The sequence below is a fragment of the Leiobunum rupestre genome, chromosome 7 (genome assembly GCF_980474605.1).
Source record: "Leiobunum rupestre chromosome 7, qqLeiRupe1.1.hap1, whole genome shotgun sequence".
NCBI lineage: Eukaryota > Metazoa > Arthropoda > Arachnida > Opiliones > Sclerosomatidae > Leiobunum > Leiobunum rupestre.
The window spans coordinates 35827607-35853054 of record NC_143390.1 but is presented as its reverse complement, the minus strand read 5'-3'; the positions used below and the strand labels follow the sequence as shown (position 1 = coordinate 35853054).

Genomic DNA, 25448 nt, shown 5'->3' with positions numbered 1-25448 from the left:
AGCGGTTGAAAATCGGACCTCAACTTTTAGATAAAAATACCAAAAAAATGACGCTCAATCCAGTGCGCACTGTCTGTCTCGGCAAAAAAATGGAAGTTAGTGTGGCACTCGCGCGCGGTTCGATCGAAAGACATTCGACCAAAGAAAAGATCTTGAGCCTCAAAGTCTTAGAAGAAACCAAAAACCCTAAAAACTCCCGCAGTAAGCTCTTCGATAACATAACAAGTAGATAAAAAGTTTTTCTTCCAATAGAAAAATACGAGTATTTTTTCTTTCTATAGGCTGGTTGCTATTGACAACGGAGCGAACATTAATCCTAGGTGACTTCGGATTGACTCTGCTTGATCTCAATCTGTCCCGGAAGATTCAGTCTTTTTGCTCGCTGGCCATTTTCCGTAAGCCTCGGTCTTATCAAGAGGTAAAGAGAGACGGCGGAAAAACCACGTTTTCTCGTTAAGAACTATCGGTGAAGACAGTTTTTAGGTGGCGAAAAAATTGACCATCGGAAAAAAAAACCTTTGAAATTTGACCTTTTAAAATACGTTAATAAGTTTCTATCTTGAGAATATAGAATTTTATTTCAGTTCCCATTTCGAAACGTTTGACAACTGAAATCTAAAACTATTTTCAAAGTTTTAACACGACATTGCTCTATTCGGAAACTATAAATTTTTAAAAATAATTTATTTAAATACATTCTAAAGGTGAATTCTATTACGCTGTTCATTTATATTATGATCTAGACTATGACACGATGAATAGTGAAACATTTAAAAAAATTAAGAAATGTATAAAACATAAAATAACATCCGTGGACCTATACTTTGAGATTGCAATTATAATTGTTTGTGTTATTTATCTATAACTATTTTGGTTGAAATTTTATCTAAGTTAAATTAAATTAACCTAACCTCAAATACGGGGCTTACAAGTCGCAAGCTGACTTAGCTCCCCCCTAATAATTTAAATAATTAAGAAATCAAGAGTATATGTATCAAGTGTATAATCAAAGATCAATAAATTGAATTGAATTGAATTGAGTGTATTCCAAATGAGAAAGAAAAGTTCATATTAGTATAGAGAAGATATTTATTTACAGATCGCCTCATATATTCAAATTCAACAAGATATATATATACAATGAAGAGAATCGTTTCCCCAAAGAATAAATATAAGAGGGGCATTTTCCGAGGCTGGCGCCCGTTTTGTCAAGTGTTCTTTTGTCTTTCTCTCGCTGGGCTCATCTCGATAATGCGGCAGACGAGGATGAAAGAAAAGCTAAATAATTGCTTATGGAGTACCCTGCAGAAAAGCTTTTATAAGATTTTCTACCGTAAGCTTATTCAAAGCGGATGCCAAGAGAGTCTCTAACTTTTCTTCTCCGCTAATGAGGGCGGCCAGGGCTATTGGTGACAGAAGGAATTAATAGATGTCGCCACGCGCGTGTTCGTCGTCTATTACTTAATTCTTGCTCGGTACGAAGCGCCATATCGTAAACGTTAATATGAAATAATAAAGGCGAATATAAAAATATGGAACAAAAAGAGACATCCGGAGATAGTCCGGGGAATCCTCGGGAATATGAGTGTTTATTATAAAAGGAAGACGCAAATTCCCTCGTAATGGCGAGTGGCTTCCCCTATGGGGCCTATCCTTAGCAAAGTTTCGTTGACTTTTGGAAAGCTCCATGATATCTCCGGTGAGACCTACATTTCGCCCACTGGTACCATATTCATATTTCGTATTTGACGTGAAATATCGCCCCTCCGTAAAGATATGCACGGACGAAATATAGGGTGGACTATTTTGTTACATTAAAGATAAGGACATCTATTTTACGAAATCGTGGGGAGATGAGTCCGCGCCATTTTGCATATACTGTCCGAACCGGGTAAAAAAAGTCCATGAAATAACGTAAAACGTCCAATTTTGAAAAGACAATTTTTGAGAGGGAATGATCTTTCTCGCGGGGATAAGGAGAGAGACGCCAAGGTGTATGGATGGGATGGAAAGAAATGGACTATGGACGAAAAAGGAGAAAAGTGAAAAGTTTTTGCTTTGGCTACCATCGCTTTGCTTTCTCTTGCCTGTCTTTCTATGGCTTCGGGCGGCGAAATTGTCGGATAAAGACAGAGAGACGTGCCCGGTGGACTCATCTGTTCTCATTTCGTTTTATTTCGTCCCCTCGAAAGGGATTTTAGATCCGTACCTAAATTTCGAGCCAAAGTCAGAAAAGAACGGAGAGACACAAGCGGAAAGAAAAACTGAAAAAATGGGACGGTCCTATTTCGTAGCGATGGATATTTCTGCCATCCACCGATTTTTTCCTCCGTTTAACGCCGTAGCCTCGAGGATGGAGAGTGCCAAAAGAATAAAACGAGAAAAGATACTTTTCTCCGGTTTATTAGCTTCAAGAATGGTCCGCCATCAAGTTTATTTACAATTATCCGGATACTTTTACCCTCTCTTTGACTTTAGTAGGACGGAAAAAGAGGGCTTTCACCTATTACACCCCCCATCAATGGCGGATTAACTATCAGCCGGACCTCTAGGCTTGATCTTTATTAGGGCCATCCCTGACCTAGCTATAGCTACCTCTTAGGACCCCTGTACCTCTTGTAAAGTTAAGGGGTCAATATATGCTTAACCCCAGAACTGTTTCCAAATTAAAAAAGGGCTCACAACCTTCCGATTACTACCATAAAAATAGACATAATGTAGAATACCAATAATGAATTCAAGTAAATGTAGCGTCGAATTAGATATCGTTGAAATTTATAACCCTAACTGGTAAAGAGTTACGTTCGACACGGCGGCACCGGCGGCACCGGCTACACTGTACGTGAAACCAATAGTGAAACACGAAAGCCAACAAAACTTTCACTACAAAATACTATGGTATTTTCTACAAAATAAGATATTTAATCTACTTTTGCTAAAATGTAATACTTTTCAATTATGTATTTAATAAGAGAATGAGTGTGTTGAGGCATTTTTCGCGGTTCCTCAATTCCACTTCACGCTCTGGTTCTAATTGGTTCCCTAAAACTTACTTCTTGTTATCGTAACGGCAGTGGGGAGGGGGAGTGAATTCGTCTACGGTGCCCACGCATCGCCTCAAAATATTCAATCTACGCATCGCCTCAAAATATTCAATCTCCCTAAGTATAAATAAATAGATTCTACATAGAAGTTTTATACTTTTTAATCCTTACATTTTCTAAAGGATATATTTGCGATAAAAGTTCCTTTCATGGAATATTCGTGGTATTGCAATTCACTGAAGTTGATTTTACCGAAATCCAAATATTATTTTTAGAAAGCTGCAAAACCTCGCGCGAAATTAAATTTTTCACTGGTATTTCGTTGGAGGAGCGTTATTTCAATAAAAGCTGTCATGGAAATTCGTGATGAGAAATGGAACTGAAGAGGTTTCCGAGAGAGGATCGGCTAATATAAATATGCCAATAAATTCGCCCTCTTAAATTGCAAACCGAAAGACGAGGAGTTCCAAAGCGTCCCGGTAGGGGGCGTCGAAAGCGATAAAAACAAGATGGGCGGCGTCGTAAACCTTCAGGCTTGTCGTATCTTAGTCGAATACGTAGGCGAGACCCGAGTTGTATTTGACAGTCTCGTTACCTAGTTAAAACAAGTTAGGAAATAAGGGAAAGGAATTGTTGCGAAAAATTGACCAGTGGCTGAGATAGTCTGTAACCTGTGTGTAGATTTTGAGGGGCCTCAAAATACTCTTTTAAAGTACCTCAAATTACACCCAAAAAAATTCCTCATGTATTACGAATGACCTCACATTATATGATAAAAATGATCTCAAATTATATACGAAAATATGACATCAAATCGTATCCCAAAATAAATTAAAATTATGTCATTAAAAAACAAAAAATTACGTATTTAAAATTGCTTAAAATTATGTCGTAAAATAACTTAAAATTCCGTATGTAAAAATAGTAAAATACCTAAAATTAAGTCGTAAAAATACCTAAAATTGTGTCGTAAAATTACATAAAATTACGTATTAAAATTACATAAAATTACGTATTAAAATTACCTGAAATTAAGTGGTTAAATAACCTAAAATTACGTACTAAAATTACCTCTAATTATATACTGAAAATGATCTTAAATTACAAAATGTGGTCAAAACATCCTAAATTACCCTCAAGAGATTCTAAAATATAGTAAAACAAAACTATTAAAGTATTAGTAACTGTCATTTTTTAAATTTAAAAGTGTAGGAATACTTCTTATTTCTTGGAATACTAAAATACACCAACGATGTTAACATTCCGATCCAAATTCGTCTATTCCCAAAGGCTAAAAAATATCCAATTCACCGGTTTTCTGGACGGATCATCTGAAGTCACTACATAATAAAAAAGGTGGCGAATCAATAAGAAGTGAGATATTATGTCAGATAGACAAACAGCCTTTCAGGCCGGCTTATAAGAAAGAAAACAACACCGTGGGTGAGAGAGAAAATCTAGCAAAAATGTTTACGTAAATCCCAGAAACCCCAAAGTCTGAAAACAACTCCTCCCCATGCCACCCTTTGACGGAGAAAACTTCTCAATTTCTGACTAGATCTACGGCGGATTCCATCGCGACTCTCAGTAACATTACGGATGCGTACTAACGAATGGCAGAAAGAGAATCGCGGGATAGAGAGGAGAAGATGGATTTTTTGATTTTTCCCCTCGCTTTGGCATATTTCAGATCAGCGTTCGTCATTGAAGAGAGCCCGCCCACCAGTATAACTCATGCATAATTCAGGATATACCGCCGGTTGAATATTTCATGGATTTCGCGACAGAATACTCGGGGATCGCGTATTATCCGTGGAACTTAAATTAGACCCGGTCGCCTTCAGATATAAACTTAACAACGGGCCGTTCCTCCTAAGCTATATCCGACGTCGTCTCTCTAACCTGCCATTAGCTCAGTGTTATCTTAGCTCAAGGCGATTCCCCGAGAACACATCCGAGACGGCGACAGATATGGACTATGGTATCGCGCCTTAGGCGACTCAAAATTGGAACGGTCTTTACAGTCTCGCCTCATTGAATTACTCATAAAACGAACGGGACATATGCGACTCAAGATTTCGGAAGATGCTCCTCAACAATTAACTGTATCCATACTAAAATTCATCTATACACATTTCAAATATCAACGATAGAATATTATTGAACAGTTAATATTTAGACCGTTTTCAAATCTGAGATTATCATATTTCTGACAGCTACGGTACTTTTTAAAAACTCTTGTACTACCATCATCTAGAGTATGGGTGATAAACAGTATTGGACATAATGCACTAGTCACGGCATTTTACTACTAAAATAAATGCTCTGACTACTAAAATTAATCGATTTGACTAGTGAAAAATTAACCTAAACATTCATAAATAATGGCGAATAAGGCGTATCATAAATTCATCATTCATCAACCCCATTTTAATAAAAAAAAACACAACATAGAAAATCAAGAGTCCCGAGAGTCCACTGCACCTCATACAAGTTCTGATTCAGAATCTCTATCCCAAATTAATGCGACAATTGATGATATTATCAATTAAAGTATTTTAAACTAGTCAAAGACTCTAAGTCGTGAAAAATTGTGATCAGCCAAAGACATTTAACTCAAAAGATAATAAACTCATATTTTAATTCTGACGGGTAAAGCAAAATGTTGGCTTTCCTTCTTGTTTTTATACCCCATTTTTACCCCCACTAGTCAGTGACTACTAAAATAAATTAAGATACGAGGCTCACTAGTCCGGCTGACTACTAAGAAAAATATCCTTATGGTGATGATTTGGAACCTTCAAGTAGGCCGTCTTTTCATTTGGATCATTATAGAATTGGTCCAATTGTTAAAAATGGTTGGCTCTCAAAAGAACCAAATTTGATTATTTGGGTGCACGCTCCACAGCTTAAAGGCAGGGTTTTAGTGAACTTTGACTTTCAATAGCTCAGTTTCGTCAAGAACGTTTTTATTTATACTTGGGGAGAATGCTTATGTTGATACGATTTTTAGCGTTGCTCGCAATCCCCCGACACAAAACATCAAATCACGGCAGTATCTCATCGGTTCCCTAAAACTTACGTCTTCTAACGCCACTGAAGCACGCTTGGAAGTTACACACAGCGCCAAAGTTAATTTGCGGAGAATGTGTGAACGTCAAAATCAAGTCGATAATGTCAACTAGTTGCATCAAGAACCGATTGTCGTTAGAAAGATAAGGTGATTCCGAAAAAGATCTGTGGTCACATGATTTGGTTACTTTCTGTTGTATGGTTAAAGGGGAACGGTCTAGGGATTGCAATCCAGCAGGGTTTTCATTCCAGCTGGATTTTTGCTGGACCGACATCAATCCAGCTGGATCCAACGCGGATCCAGCAATTTATATATTTAAAAAAAAACAAAGAATTTTATCAAAAATGCCCAACAAGTTAGAAATATCGTTGCAACATAATTTACCGTAACCCTAAGCACTCGGCCCGTCTCAAAAGTAAAAACAAAATTAGGAGTTGGAGAGAAGAAGCCCCATACATGTACATACAGAACACACGCAACATTCGCCCATGTTTGAACACAAACACACAGTAAACAAAACATTACAAAAACACGAATTCGAATACAAACGTTCAAAAGCTGGATTACACTAACAAGTAAGTCAAAACCGTCGTTACTGTGGGCGTTAACGTTAAAAAATATATCAGATGTAACGAGGATTTTAGCCGTTACACCGGTTTTGCCCTGGTGAACCTTTTCCAAAGTTGATGAAACTGCCGACGCGGTGAATACACTTTGCCAACAGTCACACCAAAAAAAGGTAAAACCCCTCCTCGGGAACTCTGTTATGGTAAAGTCTTATTAGAAGTAGGAGCTATAAAATATTAGTCTTGAAGTATTTTAAAGGACTAAATCAATCACGTTTGTATAATTTGAAACGCACGTGGGTTGGGGTTTCTATCTACACCAACTAGTTAAGGAGATTCTTGTTCACATCTTGGAAGAATAAGGCAGACAATTACAAATAAACCAGACTATTGTAAATACTGGCTACATTTTATTAAATATTAAACCACAAGAGGCCTTTTTTTCAACTTTTCTGGAAATACAATCTCAAGAAACACATGGTATTGATGGTCTTGTCTCACGCAGGGCCGTAGCCCACCTATCGAAGCGGCAACATTAACTTTTGTGCCATTCGCGGCGCGCGAATCGCGATTCACGTGCCAATTATTTAAAAGTTAATTACTTGGATCCAGCAGACCGAGAAATGCGCTGGATCCAGCTGGATTGCTGGATGAGGGATCCAGCAATTGCAATCCCTAGAACGGTCAAGCTTTATACAGTTAGATAGCCCTATAGCCCATTAAAAACTAAAATTTATGGCGAAAACCGCATCAAAAAATATTGAGTGGTTAATTTTTATTAAAATAAAGAAATTTCGGAAAATCGAAAAGCCCGCGTCCGCCGCGACACCTGGTGAGACAAAAAAAAACGTAAAAGCGCGTGCTGCTGAAGACACAAAAAATTCCAGTTATAAGAGACTTAAGCCTAAATTACGCGATTTTAAAATTTAGGATAGTTCGCAAATCGCTCATACGGGGTTAGGGGCGCTGGCGGCAGCCCCTAAGATGGCGGCGAAAATTCAAATCCAAACAACTGGCGTTATTTTTGCGTTTCAACTTTTTGGGCCAAAAGCTATTTTTTCCCGACAAAAAAAGGTACGTGTTAGTATATTGAACGTCTGGTTAATCTTTTGATACAGAAATAAGGCCATATTTGGAAAAGCTTGGCCCTTCCCCTTAAAGTATTTGAGCGCGTGCTTCTTTTTGAATTTTCAACGCGCGTGCACAATCGCGTGAGCCGCAACCTACTAATATATATCAAGAGCGCACGCCCAAAAAATTAACTCTTTTGTACATGTATTTGTCGATATTATCTTTCAGAATCACAGTTTTCATTTCCATGTATAGTTACTCAGATTCCGCCATCTTTTGACCGAAATCGAAAGTATTTATTAATGTTTTAAAATATATAAAAATAAAAACATCGAAATAATATAAATTAAATGTAATTCATATGCTATATATATTACAAAATATAACGTATTTATAAAAATAATATATTTATAGTAATTAATATAATAATGTTCGTGAATAATGTTTCTTATTCCTCTCAAAAGATAGTGCTCTAGACCTAAAATCAAGATGGAGTCTGAAAAGAGGGCGGGGCGTCATAAGAAACAATTCATCATATTTTATTTGTTTTTATCTATAACCGAAAATTATCCGAATATTTTTTTTTGCATATTAAATCGTTTTATAACCGCGAATAATATCCATAAGTAAACAGTTAAACGTAATTTGTATTAATAATCGAAATTTTGGTGGTTAATTTATCTGTTCCGCCGAGCTATAATCATATTCCTTAACCTAAATTACATTGAAAAAGTAATAATAAAATAATACAGTGTAATAGAAATGGGGTAGCGGAATGGTTAACACTTTCGCGTCGCAGCAAGGTGAGCCAAGTTCGATCCTAGCTAGAGGCTCCTTTTGCGTTAAGTTTGCAAGTTATCTCTTCACTTGTTCGAGGGGTTTTCCCCCGCGATCTTCAGTTTCCCCTTTCACTAAAAACTTGTAGAGGTTAACGGTAATAGCATAAGTCTATAATATTGTTTGTCACTTTAAGAATATTTTACTGAGAGCTAGTAACGGAGTGACGTCATCACAAGAAGAAAATCTCCCCCTAGCGAGGTGCTGTCAAAGGTTACTTGTGACGCGGATGCAAAACGGCGACGAAGCCCGTAATGCTGTCTGTCTTGTGAACAGCTCTCAGTAAAACTTTTGCATGTGAAGAATTGGAAGTGTCACACTTATGTGAAAATATGGTAATAGTAACTGTAGGGAGCTGTTGGTTGAGTTGTGCCTGCAAAAGTAAATGTTTCATGGCCCAGATAGATACTTATCCCGAATAAAGAGATTTTATATGCTTCTGATATTATTTGGGTGTTTTTCAAAGAATTGTCGGTATTGTAATTACGTCAGAAGTATAACGTTATCTAATCAGAGTGAAACATGGACGAAACGAAAATATGGATTGAGCTACGAACGATTTTAATAAAGTTGCGAAAGTTAACGACGCCACTGCGTACAATCATTAAGAGCCATGTATATGTATATGAAATTTTCGACGAGTGAAAAGTCCTTGGAAATTTTCAAGTTAATCTATAAAAACTACTTTATCGCGCTATGAAATTACCTAAAAAAATTATGTAAATTAAATGTAATAAAGGAAGTACATGTGCTGATATAATGCAGAACATAGGAAACTTGCTCGTAGCGTCGTAGGGATAAGTTGAATGCTAAGCCCCGCCTTGAAACGGCCGCCACGACATTAATTTGAAGTCGAAGATCACGTGTAAAAACGAAACCCGATCTAGCAAACTATTCACGTGACCACCATGGGCGTCTTAATGTCATGGCCGACCTCTACGCGTTACCATGGCAACGAACACAAGTTACACCCACGAGCAGTAACTGTTAGCTACGAATAAGTAACGTAAGAGCAATAATTATGGCAATTAGCCAAAATTATCACCCAACTGATTTGTAGAGCTATTTCGCAATCATGATTTAATTCCCGGCCCAGAGCCCCCTGGTGTCAAAATACACTACTGCCAAGGACGATAATATACTGCAGAATTCGGTTGAAAAAAGGTTCGGTTAGAAAATTTGCAATAAAACAATAGGAAATATCATACTTATCGTTACTACATTAATAAAATAATAAAGTCATAAACGCGCAATTTTAATTATTTAGTATTACAAATAGTTATAAAATGTAATACATAATACTATAATTTTACAATAATTGGTACGCTAAGAAAAAAGGAGCCGTGAAAAATAACATAAATATCTCAATCAAACGCGACACATTTTGTAAACATTCTAGCAGCGTAAGTAATTGTAGCTTCGCTCCGTCTTTGTGAAGGCCAATTTATAAGAAAGATTCTTGGCGGAACACCCCTGCTCGGCCGAGATGGAATAGGCCCATTCCTTTTAACGGTCGCTCCCCTCCCTCCGTACGCTAGAAGAGAGCGGATCCGCCCTTGTACAATTTCCCCCGCGGCTAGCGTGCTGGCTTTGTTTCCTCTCGCGAAGGGAGGGTGCGCTTTGACCTTGGTATTATCACCCTACAATATTCCCCCAGTCACCGGTTTGGTAGTTTTACCCCTACATACGGAGGATTCCGGGAAATCGATAAGGCGAGAGTTCGCGAAGAATAAAACCAGACGCCGGCAGCTAGGCCAGCCGGGAAACCGGCTTTGGCGGATTCGATCGAGGCCGTTGCTAGAATCTCTCCGTCAGGGAGCGGATAGCCGAGAGTAGAGGCACCGTTTGGAAGGTTCCCACCCGACCGCTCTTTTCGTTTGGGATTTTTCATCCGGTCGCGGAGTGTTTCCGACGAGTTGAGAGCGCATTCCGGCGAAAAAACGGGAACGCTCGCCTATCACACATTGCAGACGGCAAGATGGCGGAGCGGCGAATTGAAGACGCAACTCGGAGTCGTCGACGTCAATCGGCGTGGACGCTAGAAAAGGTTCAGGATCGGCACACCCGCGTCATGCGGACCTGAACCCGACGCGTTCGCATCCCCGATTTCCGCCGATCCTCTCCTCCTTTCGAACCAACCTCGATCGCTCGATTCTCAGTGTCCACGGCGGCTCTCTTTCCCTTTTCTCGATTCCCTCCGAAATTCCACCATTCTGCCACGGTGCCGATGCGAGCCAAACAACGCTATCTCCTAGTGATCGTAGGCTGTGCCTTTCTGGCACTATGTTACTTCGGCGTGTCACGGCTACGGAACTTTGGCCGTGGAGAAGACGGACAAGGTTCCGAGGGCTCGCCGTCACTCTCCTCCAAGTCCGGAGCCTCGTCTTCGAGATCTTACCAGTCGGCCGCCGATGGAAGACGCCTGGAAGACGACGAAGATCTGGCGGTTTCGCCGAGACAACGACGGATGGATCGTCGCGTTGGGAGCGCGCCGTCGCTGTCCGCTTCGATCACCAGCACCAACAGTTACTCGAGTAAAAAACCGACGGATCACTGTCGCATGGCCACGTGCTTCGACTTTGCGCGCTGCCAATCCGGCGAGTTCAAAGTGTACGTTTACCCGATCACCGAGAAAATATCCTCCAGCTATCAGAAAATCATCAACGTTCTGCAGCAGTCCAGGTACTATACTCCCGACCCTAGTCAAGCTTGTTTGTTCGTGCTCGCTTTGGACACGTTAGACCGGGATTCTCTCAGCAAACATTACGTCAAGAACATCCAGTACAAACTGGACCAACAGAGAACCCTTTGGAACGGCGGGAAAAACCACGTCGTTTTCAACCTGTACTCCGGTACGTGGCCGGAGTACACGGAGGACTTGGGCTTCGACTTGGGTCAGGCCATCCTGGCCAAAGCCAGCGTCTCGCAGGCCAGATTCAGGCCGAACTTTGACGTGTCTATTCCGTTGTTCTCGGAACAGCACCCCGAGCGGGGTGTCAGCGGAAGCGCGGCCACGAGCGGCGTGGACGGGTTCGCGGACCTCCCCCACAGGACGGCCACCAACTTTCCCGCCAACCAGAAATACCTGCTGGTATTTAAGGGGAAACGGTATCTCTACGGTATCGGCTCGGAGACCAGAAACGCTCTTTATCATTTGCAAAATGGAAAGGACATCATTTTGCTCACCACTTGCAAACACGGCAAGAAATGGAAGGAAATGAAGGATGAAAGGTGCGAAAAGGATAACAGAGAATACGACAGGTAGGTCTTCCCCGAACATTCTTGCCACGTTATTTACTTAACTATTAGCTAATACGCAAAACGTATATAATAAACTAAGCTAACCTTAACCGATCGATCCTGGGTTATAATCTTATCCGAAATTCGCGGGTTTGAAAAAGGGCTTGAAGATTAGGAACACTCGGAGATAGTATCCCCGAAACAATCCAAAGATAAGAAAAATTCTTACTATATGATGCAGTGATTTTCACCCCACACCTACTTTACATAATAATCGAGTTACTTCGTATCCACGCGCTGGTGGCACGCCTAAATATTCCAGGATTTGAAACACGATCGGTGGAAGAAATTTGGTACAATTCCTTTTTGGAGCGCATCCGAGAGTAGTTGATTTCCCGTACGAAAGAATATAGACATATATATATATATATACGCAAGCCGGGCGACGACCTTTGCGAGCAAAAATACAGTTTGAAGAGCGTCTCGAATCAGCCAAGAGGGAGTGATAGATAACGCGTGGTCTGAAATTTTATTAAACCTACACACTCATTCATTTCTCTCTCTCATTCGACGAGGCAGACAGCCGTTGGAGTGCCGTGCTGCCCGAAAGACAATAAAATTAACCTAGTACGCGCGTTAATTAGCCCCCCACATACTCGTTTCTTTTGACAGTTTATTCAATCAAACACCCCCGTTGTTTTGACCTTGTTTTTTGGAGTAATTTTCCGTCTGCCCCTTTCACTTTGATAGCCGTAACCGAAGGCTCTCCCAAAACGGAAAACGACCTTTGTACTTCACTCTCAAATATTACACTTTCGCTAGACCTACAATAGATATTAGACTGCGTTTTAAAATTGAGCTATGCAGGATCTAGGATTTTATTAATATTGCCAGAAGTAGGTAGCATATCTCTTAGAGGGTAGAGTCGGACCTAAATACTTGAAACAAAAACAATGTTGGTATCTTTCCAATTAATTTCGATTTCAAAAGATTCCTACTATTTTTTCGAGGGGTCGCACGTTCACCAAAAATGTGTACGGGATTTTTTTAAATCCAGGATTTCGAGATTTCTCGTTGGATTTCGGGATTTATTGTCGGGTTTCGAGATATATCGTTGGATTTCGCTTACGAGCTAATATATATCTCCCTGTACCTTTTATGTAATCCCACTGATTTTTCCAGACTTTTTGAGAGAAAAAATAAGGTTGGCTTGAAGAAAATCGTAGTTTATTACGGTCTTTCATTTTGTTAGCCTTGATGGATACTTCTATCGTAAGAGGTATTTTATAAACTTCTGATATTAATAATTTAATCGTGGCGATCTGACATTTAAAGAGTTCAACGCTCAGTATTTTAAGTGCCAAGTAAGAAAACATTCCAAATGCCGGTTATTTAATTTTGATTATTTTAAACGAGAAAGGCGAAAAAACGCTCATTAAGGTGCACGATTCTCGAGGGCATTGCGACCAAGAAAATGGACGTTTCAAAATGGCCACACTGGAGGCGCGTACAATTCTCATTTGAATAATTGTCACGAACGGCGCTGCGAACGTAAATAGACCCTGATAAAAGGGGTGACTATTATTTAGGGTCTCGTAAACTCCACCGGACAGCCCGTCCCCCCAACTAAAGCCCGCAAGAATGTCGTTAGATTTTAGAAACACGGCCCCCCTGTCCCCCCTTACTTAATTAAAAGAAAATGTGGAGGTTGCTCATTTACATTTTGCCAAATTAGGTTTTCACCAAATTTGAGAAATTAAGTGGGTCATCCTTCGTTGGAGAAGATTGCGGGGAGGAGATAACGTTCGAATTTTTGGATGGCCTGTCCGAATTTTAAGCGTCCGTGATAAAACACCCCCTTGGCTTATAGCCCGCCCGACCTCGCTTTAAATAAATATATGCCTACTATATAAGCGAGGACCATAGCTCGAAATTTAGAAATTGAGGTCACGCTACGGAGATGTTTTATGGCTTCTAAACGATGTTTTCTCGTTACGTAGGCCGTAAACTTCTAATTCGAAATCTAATTAAACGGGATCTTTAATCGCGTCGGCAACGTAATAAACACTGTAATACGAATGTGTTAAATTTAATCGGCGCTATTGCTTAGATTTAATTTAATTTAAAATGAAAATTTGACGTTATATTACTAGCGAGGCATTAAAGAAACGGGTAGAATGAGAATTGAGAAAATGGGTAGTAAAAGTGTTTTCGGCCGCGATTGTGGCGTACCTTATCCTCGGTCGTTTTAATAAATAGGAAAATGAATAGAGCGTGTTTCCGCGAAACACGGTTAATGGGAAATCTTTGGCGCGCGAGACCATTTTCAAAAGCATTTTACAATCTTAGAAGGGAGACTGTCGTTGCATGCTAGACAGTCATTAGATGGGGAAACAAGACTGCTTTAATCTATCGGAGCTATAAATCTATTAAGGGGCCCCCTGGAAAACACGACGCGATACCCGCGCCTTTATTATACGCGCTATCCCGTTTTCCTTATTACTTTCTTCCGAGGCAACGAGTTAAAGATTTCGCCGCGGGACTCCGCCCAACAGCCGTCGCTAAAAGTCATCCTGACTAACTATTAAATCTCGGTTAGAGATGGTAATTACCTTACGCGTCCCAACTCGGATAGTTAACTTTGGCTTATCTCGAACCCGATTGGATAACGAGCGATCGTCCATCGGTATGGCACCGTGGATGAGGGCACCGGGATACGTCAGGACGACGAGAAATCCAAAGATAGAAAAGACACCCCGAAGGCGCCAGCGCGGAACGAACCACGCCACGTTGTTACCCCCGAAACATTCACGAAACAGCGACATTAACAACGGTAGCTTATTCTGGACCATATAATTTGCGCTTCTGCTAATGGGAATGTCCCCTACGGCCGTATCTTCCCTTTCTTCCTCCGCTCCCGTTCCTTACCAACCTCACTCGTCACTGGATGCGAACTGGGACGGAGCGCCGATATTTATTCCGTACGAGGACTTTTCGTCTGCGTCAGCGGATGGTTCGGTCGGAGGTAGAGTTTACGCAAACCGTACCGTTTCACCGTCATTGTTGAAATTGTCAGCTTAAAAGGGCTCCCCGCTGACAAATGGTCGCGGAGGATGTTTCTGACGGGATCTTTAGTTTCGTCACACATGCCGCCATCCTCCTGCGCTCTGGGCCCTTTCTTACAAATAAGTTGCCTTCGGTGGAATTGGACGCGAAAGGAAGACAACAATTCTTCACTGCAGGGTTGCCGGATTGAACCATTTTTAATTATTGAATAGGAGGTCCTAAAATTATCGATTATCGGTCTGGAAAAATTTTGATGCGTAAATTTGTGCGGGGAATTGCGGATTTTTGGCTTTTAAAAAGAATGAAGGCAATGTTTAGAACAGCGCATTCTTGTAGCTCGACCGTAGTTTTATACGGAAGTTTCTAATGATTATAACGTGAGAAGTACTTTCGTAAGCTCGACGTAGATTGGAATAGCCGCGAAATTCCCACAAAATAGTGCATGTTTAACAAGATGTCACGGACATTTAAGTACACACAATCCCCCCGATATATTAACTATATTTTAAATATTAAATTTAAATTTGAACAAATTTTCAATCATCTTGAGCATTAATAAACCCAAGAGGAATTTTATCGGAAATTTTTTTTCGAGATACCAGGTTTTGGAAATAAAGTACTTAGCGAAACACGGACACTTTAATTTAAATTAATTTTTAGACAAACCAAAACTTTCGAGTTACCGGGTTTGGGAAATAAAGTAGCGAAACACTGACACGTTAATCTAAATAAATTTTTAAACAAACCGAATTTTTCGAGTTACCTGGTTTTGGAAATAAAGTATCGAAACGCGAACGAGTTAGATGGCGCCTGTATCAATTGGCACGAAATTCAAATATGACAATAGTGCGTACGCGGGTTTTGGGGTTCCGCGTGGCTGCGCTGAGCTCAACGGTCAGCGGTTTTTTACTGAACGGGTTTTTTGACTCCCGGCTTTGACTTCACGTTGCTCGTCCGTTGAGCAACGGTCACGTGACGTCTCAGCACGGAGTAAACCATGGGGACAAATATCATTTTGAGACGCAACAGTGATTACTAACTTATTTTCAGTAAGGCTAGCTGCAGACGCCGCAACAGACGATATTTAAAAAAATTTACAACAAGCGTAACTCAACGAAAATATTTTTTAAGATACTTCGTCGAGAGTTACTGAACGTACCCCGTAGTTCAGAAATGATCAGCACCAACTAAAAATAGAATTTTCATCCAAGTCGGTTTTAATTGAAAATAATTATTTACATTTAAATTGGAAAATCGCCAAAAATCACTAAAATGGGCAAATGCACCTACACAAATGTTAACAATGCCGACGAGGGCATCATATTTCCAATCGACTAACACATCATGAGTCTTTGTACCTCTAACACCGGCGGCGGCCCACACAGTACATTAAACTAATACACATAAATCCCTTAGGGATTTTGTATAAAAACGCATCACAGCTTAAAATTTACCACGACGTGTACTAGACGTGGCACTACCCATTCGATTTTCCATGGCAACCGAAAATGTTTTTGACCACTTAAAACAAAAATAAGATTTTTCCTTTTTTTAACCCAAAATATTTTACAATTTTACCCCAAAAATGTTCTAATTTACCCAAACTTGAGGACATTTACCTAAATAAGGTCCAAATTACCCATTTCGTGATTTTAATTTTTTTTAAATTTTCGTAGCTAGGACCCTTTGAAACCGAGAAATTCCATGCTTTTTTAAATGGAGATTTTTTGTTTTAAGTGGTCAAAAATATTTTCGGTTGCCATGGAAAATCAAATGGGTAAAGCAAAGTCTCCTTTTGGGAAATTTCATATCTCATATAGGTCTACATTACGTCCGACTTTGAACAAAATCGGCAATAAACACCTCGGGTACTCTCCTTGTTAGTCCAACAATATAGGATGGAAAAATAACATTGCGTAGAGATAAGTACTTAAAAAAATATTTCCTCGATGTAACAGTTTTAATGTTGTATTTCACCCCAGGCAATATTTTTTTTTTAAAACGGCTTTTACTAATCAACTAGATACTTCTAAGGTACTTTTGGTCTTGGAAATCTCACGGTTAATCGTTACAAATAATTGAAATAGCGACCTTAAAATAATAAAACAATCTCCATTTTCACGCCCCATTTTTACCGCGAGTAAATTTCGCGAATAATTGTGATAAACGACGTGAAACTATTGTGAACCAAAAAAAAAGTCTGTCTACGCCCTCAAGACCCTAGTCCTAAAATTTGTCAAACACGTCGGGGGGTTATTACGCCATAAACGCTGGTAAGGCACAGTACGTACGATATAAAGAGCGGCCATTGTTTTGACGTTTACACGTATTCTGTTTAAAAAATATCTCTTTCCTAGCAACGTTTTTTCGCACTCACGTGAAACCGTTAGATAGGCGGTTTTCTCTTCTCGCCTAAAAATAGTTCCCAACTGTTTCCACCCCCCCCTCGTCCATCATACAACCGTAGCTGGGAGAGGGGGCTTTTCCTTTAATTCCGTTCACGTCCATGCTCTTATCCACTATATAAAAGTTGGGGTCTTCCACCCCCGTCGCTGGATCTCACGCGCCAACCTTTATCCGGCTGTGACAGCCCGAAGAAGGCCTCGCAACCACGCAGCATCCGATACTACGGGGCACTTTCATACAGTTTCAATAATTCACGACCGAACAGACTATACCCTTATTTTCAACTATATCCGTACTGACGCGCCTTTATGGGGTACATTATATACAATATATTTTTTGTTTAAAATAATGCTTATTCCGTCTGGTGACGTTTTCCTAAGATGGAATTTGTCAAAACGAGAAGTTATAAGATTTTCCACTAGATTTAAGTATACACTTATGATCTTAGGAAGATTTTGGGCGAAATATATTATCTATCCCAAAATAAAAACCAACATCTTTATCACATTGTACTTTCTTTTTTAGAATATTTAACGAAATTTCCCTATTATTGTAATATTTTGAGGGGCTTATAACAATTTTCCATTGCCATTGCAAAAATACTATAAGCAAGACTGTATTTTTATAACGATATATATTTATACAGGGTGTTTGAAAGCGTTATGCAAAAATTTTAAGGAGTTGTCGAGGGTGAGTTGAGAAGTGGGCCTGTTGTTTCCCCCATTTTCCTACGATGAGTGAAAAGAGCGCCAGAGAGCTTCAAAGTGTGGCCTACTAGCCCCTGGAAGTAGGCTGCATCAAGTGCAAAACCAAGCAGCAGGGAAACGCGAACATTAAGGTTTGGGTTTGTTTGTTAGGTAAAAAAGGACTTTGTAAACAAATCGAGGTAACCAGCGTAAAAAAATGTAATTTTAAACAGTATTTAAAGTCCCTGCTGCTTGGTTTTGCGCTTGTTGCAGCCTACTTCCAGGGGTTAGTAGGCCACACTTTGAAGCTCTTTGCCGCCCTTTTAACTCATCGTAGGAAAATGAAAAAAAAAATAGGCATACTTCTCAATCAACCCCCTCAAATACTTAAACTTTTTGCATAACCCTTTGAAACACCCTGTATAAAATACGGTTATACCGTCAGAATTTAGCCGCAATTTTTGGATGTTTATTGTAAACCTGAATTTTTTTCCACCTCGCGAGAATCACGCGGGATAAAGGGACGGAGAAATAAGAAGGATTCCTTGGCGTTCCCGGAGGCTCTGCTTTAAAGGACCGTTGTTTTATTCATAAAGAGAGAACGCGCTGAAAAATATTCACATTTTTTTTTGTTCCGCCGGTCTACCCGCTGGTTTTAAACGTGCCGTGGATTCGTTTTTCTCCATACACCCTTATCAAGGTAAATATTTAAATTTATGCACGAAAAATAGTTTTGAAAGATTTGATGCGCCTCAAAACGCGTGATTTCGGTTGAAAACACAATAGCTCTTAAGAAACACTATATTTTATTTTCTTCCTATTTCGAAATTCACGCAAAAATCACGAACTGCGTAGTTGAATATAATTGTAAATATTCCAAATATTTTATTTATGCGATTTTTCGAATAAAATATATAAATATTTTTTTTAAATTTGCAATTTTAATTCTCAAGGGTCCGGTTTAATTGAAACATAAATTATATATTTTTAGTTTTTTATGTAATTTGCTTATTTGCTTTGGAACTTTTCCAAAATCGCTTGTTTTATCGAACTTAAAGCGGTATACACCGGCAGAGAGGCTAGGATTTAACCGACGAATAAATTTTTATTATCTTTTGTGTTTATTTTGGAACAGAAAAGGGGTTTTGTTTGAATCGCCGCTTCTCGCCACCAAATGCTTCCTGTTTCGGAGAGCGCGAAATTCTCTTCTATTCTATAAAAGCGCCGGTTCCATACTAGCCCGCAAACATACGGACCGGTTGTTCGCTTCGTTTCACACTGTTTTTACAACGCTCACCATTAATAAGTACTCTCCATCGCGAATGCAGATCCAGTCAAGCCCCCTCGACACTAATGGCCGAAACACCTTTTTAATGGGTAGGTCAAATCCGGCGTCGAAAGCCCGCTGATCAACCAACTGTGAACGTACGAAAGCATTCGCGATCGCGTTCCCAAATTTCAACTGCCGACTTCCCTCCAGCCAATACACTCCTGTCTAAATAAGGATCGAGATGCGGAAGTGGATGACGTCAGATTCTTCTATAACATCCGTATAAATGTTGTTTATTTTTCGGTTGGAACAAAAAAAAATGTGAACTGTCTCGGAGGAAGAGTTCAAAGTCGCTCGCCGATTGAAGAAACCATAGGGCTTCGAAAATACGCCATCCTAACGACTAGTGTGAACGGCTGAACCTTTAAAGGACAGACGTTCGCGAGGGAACGCGACGAAGCCGACTCTAAAATAGTTACTGTACAAAAATAAGAAGGCGATAAACAAAGAAATCCACTTCGAAGGAGAACGTTTCAGGCGTCCATGAATTAACGGCCTTACGTGCTTTCCGATTTCTCTTTTTGTCTTAGGCGGCCAACTCGTACGCGTGAACCCCTAACCGTTTACTTCCACGTCTTTCCGTCTTCGTTGAAATCTATCGAGCTAATAGGAAGGGAGAGATTACGGCTAGCGAAAAAGCGCTTCCCCCAAAATGGCCGCTCTAAAATTGCCTTAAAAAGCTCCGTTGACCTACTTAAAAAGAGTTACGTATTCCAAACGAGTGATCCTTCTAGCGGCCATCGTCGAAATTTCGAAGAGAGTCGACTCCTCTCTTCCCCGCGAAAGAGTAAACTTATTATCATTCAAATGAGGAGGGCCTCGATATTGTATTGGATTTCGGCGAGGGCTCTCAAATGGAAGTGAACTGGGCCTTTTAAGAAGTCCAAATATCCACGGCGGCTACTTTAACGAGCTTGCTGGAGCAAAACCCTTCTTTACATGGAACATTTTTGGCTTCCGCGTTCCGGTCGGCGTCCCTTTCACGGAAGGGGTCACGGCGCTGTTTAGAGTTCGAAGGGAAAAGCGCCTTTGTTTCTATTTCGACGAAGGCCTTTTTCTTGATCGAAGCGCGGAGAGATGGAGACACGATGGCCGCGATGACCTTTTCCGTTATTTGCGCCAAAGCACCCTCCGTTCTCTCTATCCTCTTTTCTATTGAAACTGCCTCATCCTATTCATCCCATTAGTCTCCGAACTTTCTTCCTCTCTTTCGCCTCTGAAGTAAACTGTTTATCGTCAATTTGCAAATGAGTCTGCAGCTGATGGCGTCCCAAAGCTTGATGCGCTTGATCTCGGCCTTGATTTGTTTTGCTCTCTCTCTCTCCCTCCTCTCTCATAAGGACACGCGTACCGTCAAAGAGCAAAATGACTCATCTTTCGCGAAAGACGATATTATAGCAACGATTTTCCCCTTTTGTTTCTAACCGCCAAATCATACGTCAATATAAAGCTTAGATTACGTTGGTAGACAAAAATTTACTATCATATTGTATGAATTCATAAAAATGAATTTATTTGACTCACAATTGTAGCATTAAAATGTGCAATGCTGAGCTAATAAACTATATTTTATAATTTTTCCTATATTTCCAAAGTCTTCCTATAACTTCCTATAATTACACTATTTTCTTATATTTTTGTATTTTTGCAATTTTGTGTTTTGATATAGATGACAATCAGAAATTACGAATTTAGGGAAAAATTAATAAAAAACAACAATTACGTCAGCTATAGCTGCACGCAAATTCAAGACCGAATATTTTCTATTAAATTAGAAATCAGCTAATTACTGAACCAAATTACCTTTGAACATGTTAATTCGTAACTGGCGTTAACTGGGAGAGCTAAATTTAGGTAACCAGCCGACTGAAAAACCTATTACCTTTGCGACTTTAGATATTGTCGTGTGAATTTTGAAATAAAACTACTTGTTTGCGAACTTTATTTAATTTTATTTAATTTTACTAGTTTTAATTTACGTTGTCCATTTGGGGCTTACTCCATTTTGGGAGTAACAATTTACTGCCTCCTTCCGAGGTTTCTAAATTTCATCTGTCTTAATTGACAAAGATTTCCAACGGTTCCCTTCGAGAGAGGGGGAGGCGATGGAGATTTCTTGAAATAATCACGAAGCTCCGACCTTGAAGGTCAGAGTTCGGCCTTGGTACGCTTGGGACAATAGGTGCCTGGTACGATATCCACCTCTCTCGAAGAAGCCCGTTTTACATAAGGATGGGACGGAATTTCCCTCCCGCAACATTCTTTTAGCTCTATTTCTCCGAATGTGGCCTACTTTCAAATTTACCCTTAAAGGGAATAGAGCAGGGTTAAATTTTCTTTACATGGTTACAAGATTTTACAATACAATTTCATTTAATCAATTACAGTTATACAGTTCATTTAATTTCAAGAATGCAAAGTTTTAATTACATATAAGAAAGAATTAATAAACAAAAACAAACAAATATACACTTATTTTCTATCTTTTTAACAGAACATACCCGATTAGTATTTAAAACCCTTGTTTTCCGGTAATTCCAATAGTATTTATACTATATTTTCATTTATTTAGAAAATACTTATCTATAATCGGCTGCAAATAACCTATTTTTCCTATAACATTTTTGGTGGTTTTCTGTGGTCACCTAGTAATAACATATTCGTGTTAACAGCCGAAACTTAGCTTAGTGTTTTCATGATCCCGGAAGATATACTCCACCTACTTGGAGAGAGAGAGAGAGAGAGAGAGAGAGAGAGAGAGAGAGAGAGAGAGCCTGCGATCGTACTGGAGTGTCTTCCACCTTTACCACGAGAAAGAAGGAACGATTAAGCGAGGAAAGGCGGAGGGGCGTGGTTATTCTACCGGGAATCATGACGCGAACATAAGCTCTGCTACCCTGAAAACATTCTTGCTAATAGGAATGGAGCGTCGGCTTGAAACACTCTTAGGGGATAACACGTTTCAATACTGCGTTTAAATCTAGCATTTAAAAGCATTTTGATGTTAGTGTATTCAAAGTAGCTCACACGAGCCTGACAAAACAGCTAGTGTTCTTCAAGATTTACTTGTAGTAGTTTTTGCTACACGACGACGAAATAGTACGTATGGACTGCAGTTCTATAACATTTTACCTTTGAATGTTGTCCAATAACCTTTTTCTTCTTCGTGTATCCTGGCTAACAAGGGAGAGCTTTATCCGTCATAGCTACCTGTCGAACTCAGATTCGCGAACCCGGTTTACAATAAGTAACTTTGCAAACCTATTTTAATTCTACATTTAGTGGGTTTTAACTGTGACCGTGACTTAAAGCTAGCTTGGTATGCTCCACGTTACGGATATCAATTCATTTAGGAGGAGTCACAAACCACGGTCACGTAACAGATGAAATCAAATAACTAATTAGTTTCGGTAACGATTTGGGTGATCCGGTGGTAAAATGAGATCGGAAGATACTTGTTATAAACCGGGTTCTGTAGCTTTAGTTAGCGAAGCTACATTAGGATGGCTAATTCGGTGGGTAGTTGCGACGGATAAAGCATTGGCTTGCCATTTTGGCGGTAAACTGAAGTACAAGAAGTAGATTGTACGATACTGCCACAATCCTGCTTTATCATACTAATACCAGTGGTTTTCTAAGGCTCTACTTTGAATAAATCTTTTACCTTAACTAGTTGAAAGTCAATATAGAACCGATTTAGTCGAACGTGTGAGATACACGTTGAAGTTCAATTACACGGACAGTCTAATCTTTGAAAAACGAACATTAAGGCTGGTCTTCACTAGGACAGAAACTTGACGACGGTGAGGGCGGACGCAAAAATATTGTATTAGGCCTAACGGGGATTTTTTGCGTCGAAGCTAACCGAATAGTCGACTTAAATGGGTTTTCCCGCGTAACTAACTATCTTCGACTACCTGGGACCAGAACGAGAAGCGATGTTTATCCTTCGGGTTATCAATAGCAAAACTCAACAGGGAGAGGAAAGGAAAGAACTTGACTCGACGGAGACATTAGAAGAGAGCAAACGGAACCGCGCGCACGATATCTTAAAACTCGTGCTCTATAGAAAGTCAACAATTCCAAGAACAATGTAGAAGGAACGGTAACAAGGTCTTTTCCTTCGTACCTTAAGTACTAAGCATACACACCAGGACACCCCGCCTCTACCCCTCTCGTCCGGGTTGCGTAGCTAGACAACTTTATTTGGCCAAATGGTTATTTTCATGGACGTTAATCGTGTCTGTAATGATAGACCAAACCCATTCGCCGTACCAGAAATCCCGTCCAGCGGCTTCTATATTATTACGGCGTTCCATTAACAAACCCTGGCACGTTCCTTCATTACGGGACACCCAAAATGAACCGCCCGAAGGAAGCCTATAAGGTGTTTTATCCAAATAAAACCTGGATTCATTTTTATTATTATTCGTATTAATTAACGACTACGTTGGCCAAAGTTAAGCTCGGCGTTGAAAACAGTAACTTTTCCTTAACGAGAGTTGACTGCGGAGGTTACGCTAGTGACAGCTTCGTAGAACTTTCCCTTTAAAAAATGACCGACTATTACCGTTATACCCTTCACCCTGGGCCAATTTATCCTCGGTGACGAGCGACGTAATAATTTCATTCTGTTTTATGGCGTTTAATATATCATCGCTAGAATGCTCCTTGGAGTTTCTTAAGACGTAGGCCTTTATGCTATCAGATGTAACAACTATAAGCATTTCGCGAGCAGCACTTAGAAGAAAATACAGAAGCGATTTAGCGAAAGAAATGAATGCTTTTACAGGGTTGACACGGGTCAGGGAAAAAACAAGGAATTTAAAAATAGAGTAGTATCACCTCGCCGCCATTTTAGGCGCGGTTTTTTCTCTATAGGAAAAAGCATGGGTGACGTTGCGTGATGTAGCACTGACACTACTCTATAGACATAAAGGTCATGGAAAGGCCAGGGAATTTTATGAATTTGAAAAAGACGGGGAAAAGTTAAGTAATTTCAATTTATTGTGAACCTTTATGAAGGGGTTAAGGTGACCAGACTTCCTATATTTCCTATATGCTCCTATATTTTTTATACTTTCCTATAAATTCCTTTTTTTCCTATATTTTCCTATAAATTAACGCTCTTTTGAAAATATAAGAAATTTTTTGTACGTGTCACGAAACATCTAATGTAAACACTGCCACTTTCGAACAAAATCTGGAAATGTACGGGCTTTGTAAATACGCTAACAAAGTGATCCAATAATGCAAGAAAGCAGTGTACCAAAAATTGTCAATATTCTAGGTGATTCGAGTCAAAGTATACAGATATGCAATAACTACCTTATTATTTTTTCCTATATTTTCCTAATAAGTGTCCTATATTTTCCTATTAAGTGTCCTATATTTTCCTATTAAGTGTCCAATATTTTCCTATAATTCACCTCTAAAATTCCTATTTTTCCTATAAAACTTTCAAAGCCTTTTTCTGGTCACCCTGAGGGGATCGAAAAATTTAAGGTTTGTAAATGTTGCAATAATTTCATTAGATACAACATAATTTGAAAAGTCAATTTTATACAAAAATATTAATAAATTCATTATCTTTTTAAATTTAAAAGTGCTCTAATTTGGGGCTAAAAAAGTCACGGGGAATCACTCAAATGGTCAGGGAAAAGTTAGGGAATTTCGATAAAAATATTGTGACAACCCTGTTAATTTAAGACTGAAATGCAACTACAAAATTGCAAAATTTCACAGTGAAGGGTTTTATATTGGTTTTCGGGTTTAAATACCCAAAGCTATAATTATACGGAAGAATTTGCAAACAACGCTGAACTCTATGCGAGCAGGAACCTCATGATGAAATTGCGTTGGATGATAAGAATCGGTTTTCAGTTTCGATGTAGCCGAAGACTTCCCAATCTATTAGAAAACCGCAGGATGGAATTCCTACTTAAAAACCAAAAACTGGGGGGTTAGCTTCGTTGGTGTAATTTCATCTGAGGGCTATCCGCAGACATCCCTGCCACGACGAGGGAAAACCAGATGAAGTCGGGAGGGACTCCAAACTTTTAATATACTAATAGCCAAATTCGTCACTAACTTCCGGCTATAAGGGCAAAAAAGAGGAACCGGAAATGG

The 25448-nt window shown here is 39.6% G+C and overlaps 1 protein-coding gene across 3 annotated transcripts in view; it reads left to right on the top strand.

Annotated features, from left to right (window-relative positions):
* The first annotated feature begins 10530 nt into the window (after positions 1-10530).
* The window catches only part of ttv (exostosin glycosyltransferase 1 ttv), a 118120-nt gene continuing 103202 nt past the window's right edge, over positions 10531-25448 (top strand). For all 3 annotated transcript variants that reach the window (XR_016482273.1, XR_016482272.1, XM_090180697.1), the window contains exon 1: positions 10531-11852. Coding sequence is in view for 1 of the 3 variants with exons in the window: in XM_090180697.1 (XP_090036823.1) it covers positions 10819-11852 (1034 nt within the window). In the remaining 2 variants the exon portion in view is untranslated. The remainder of the gene's footprint in view (positions 11853-25448) is intronic.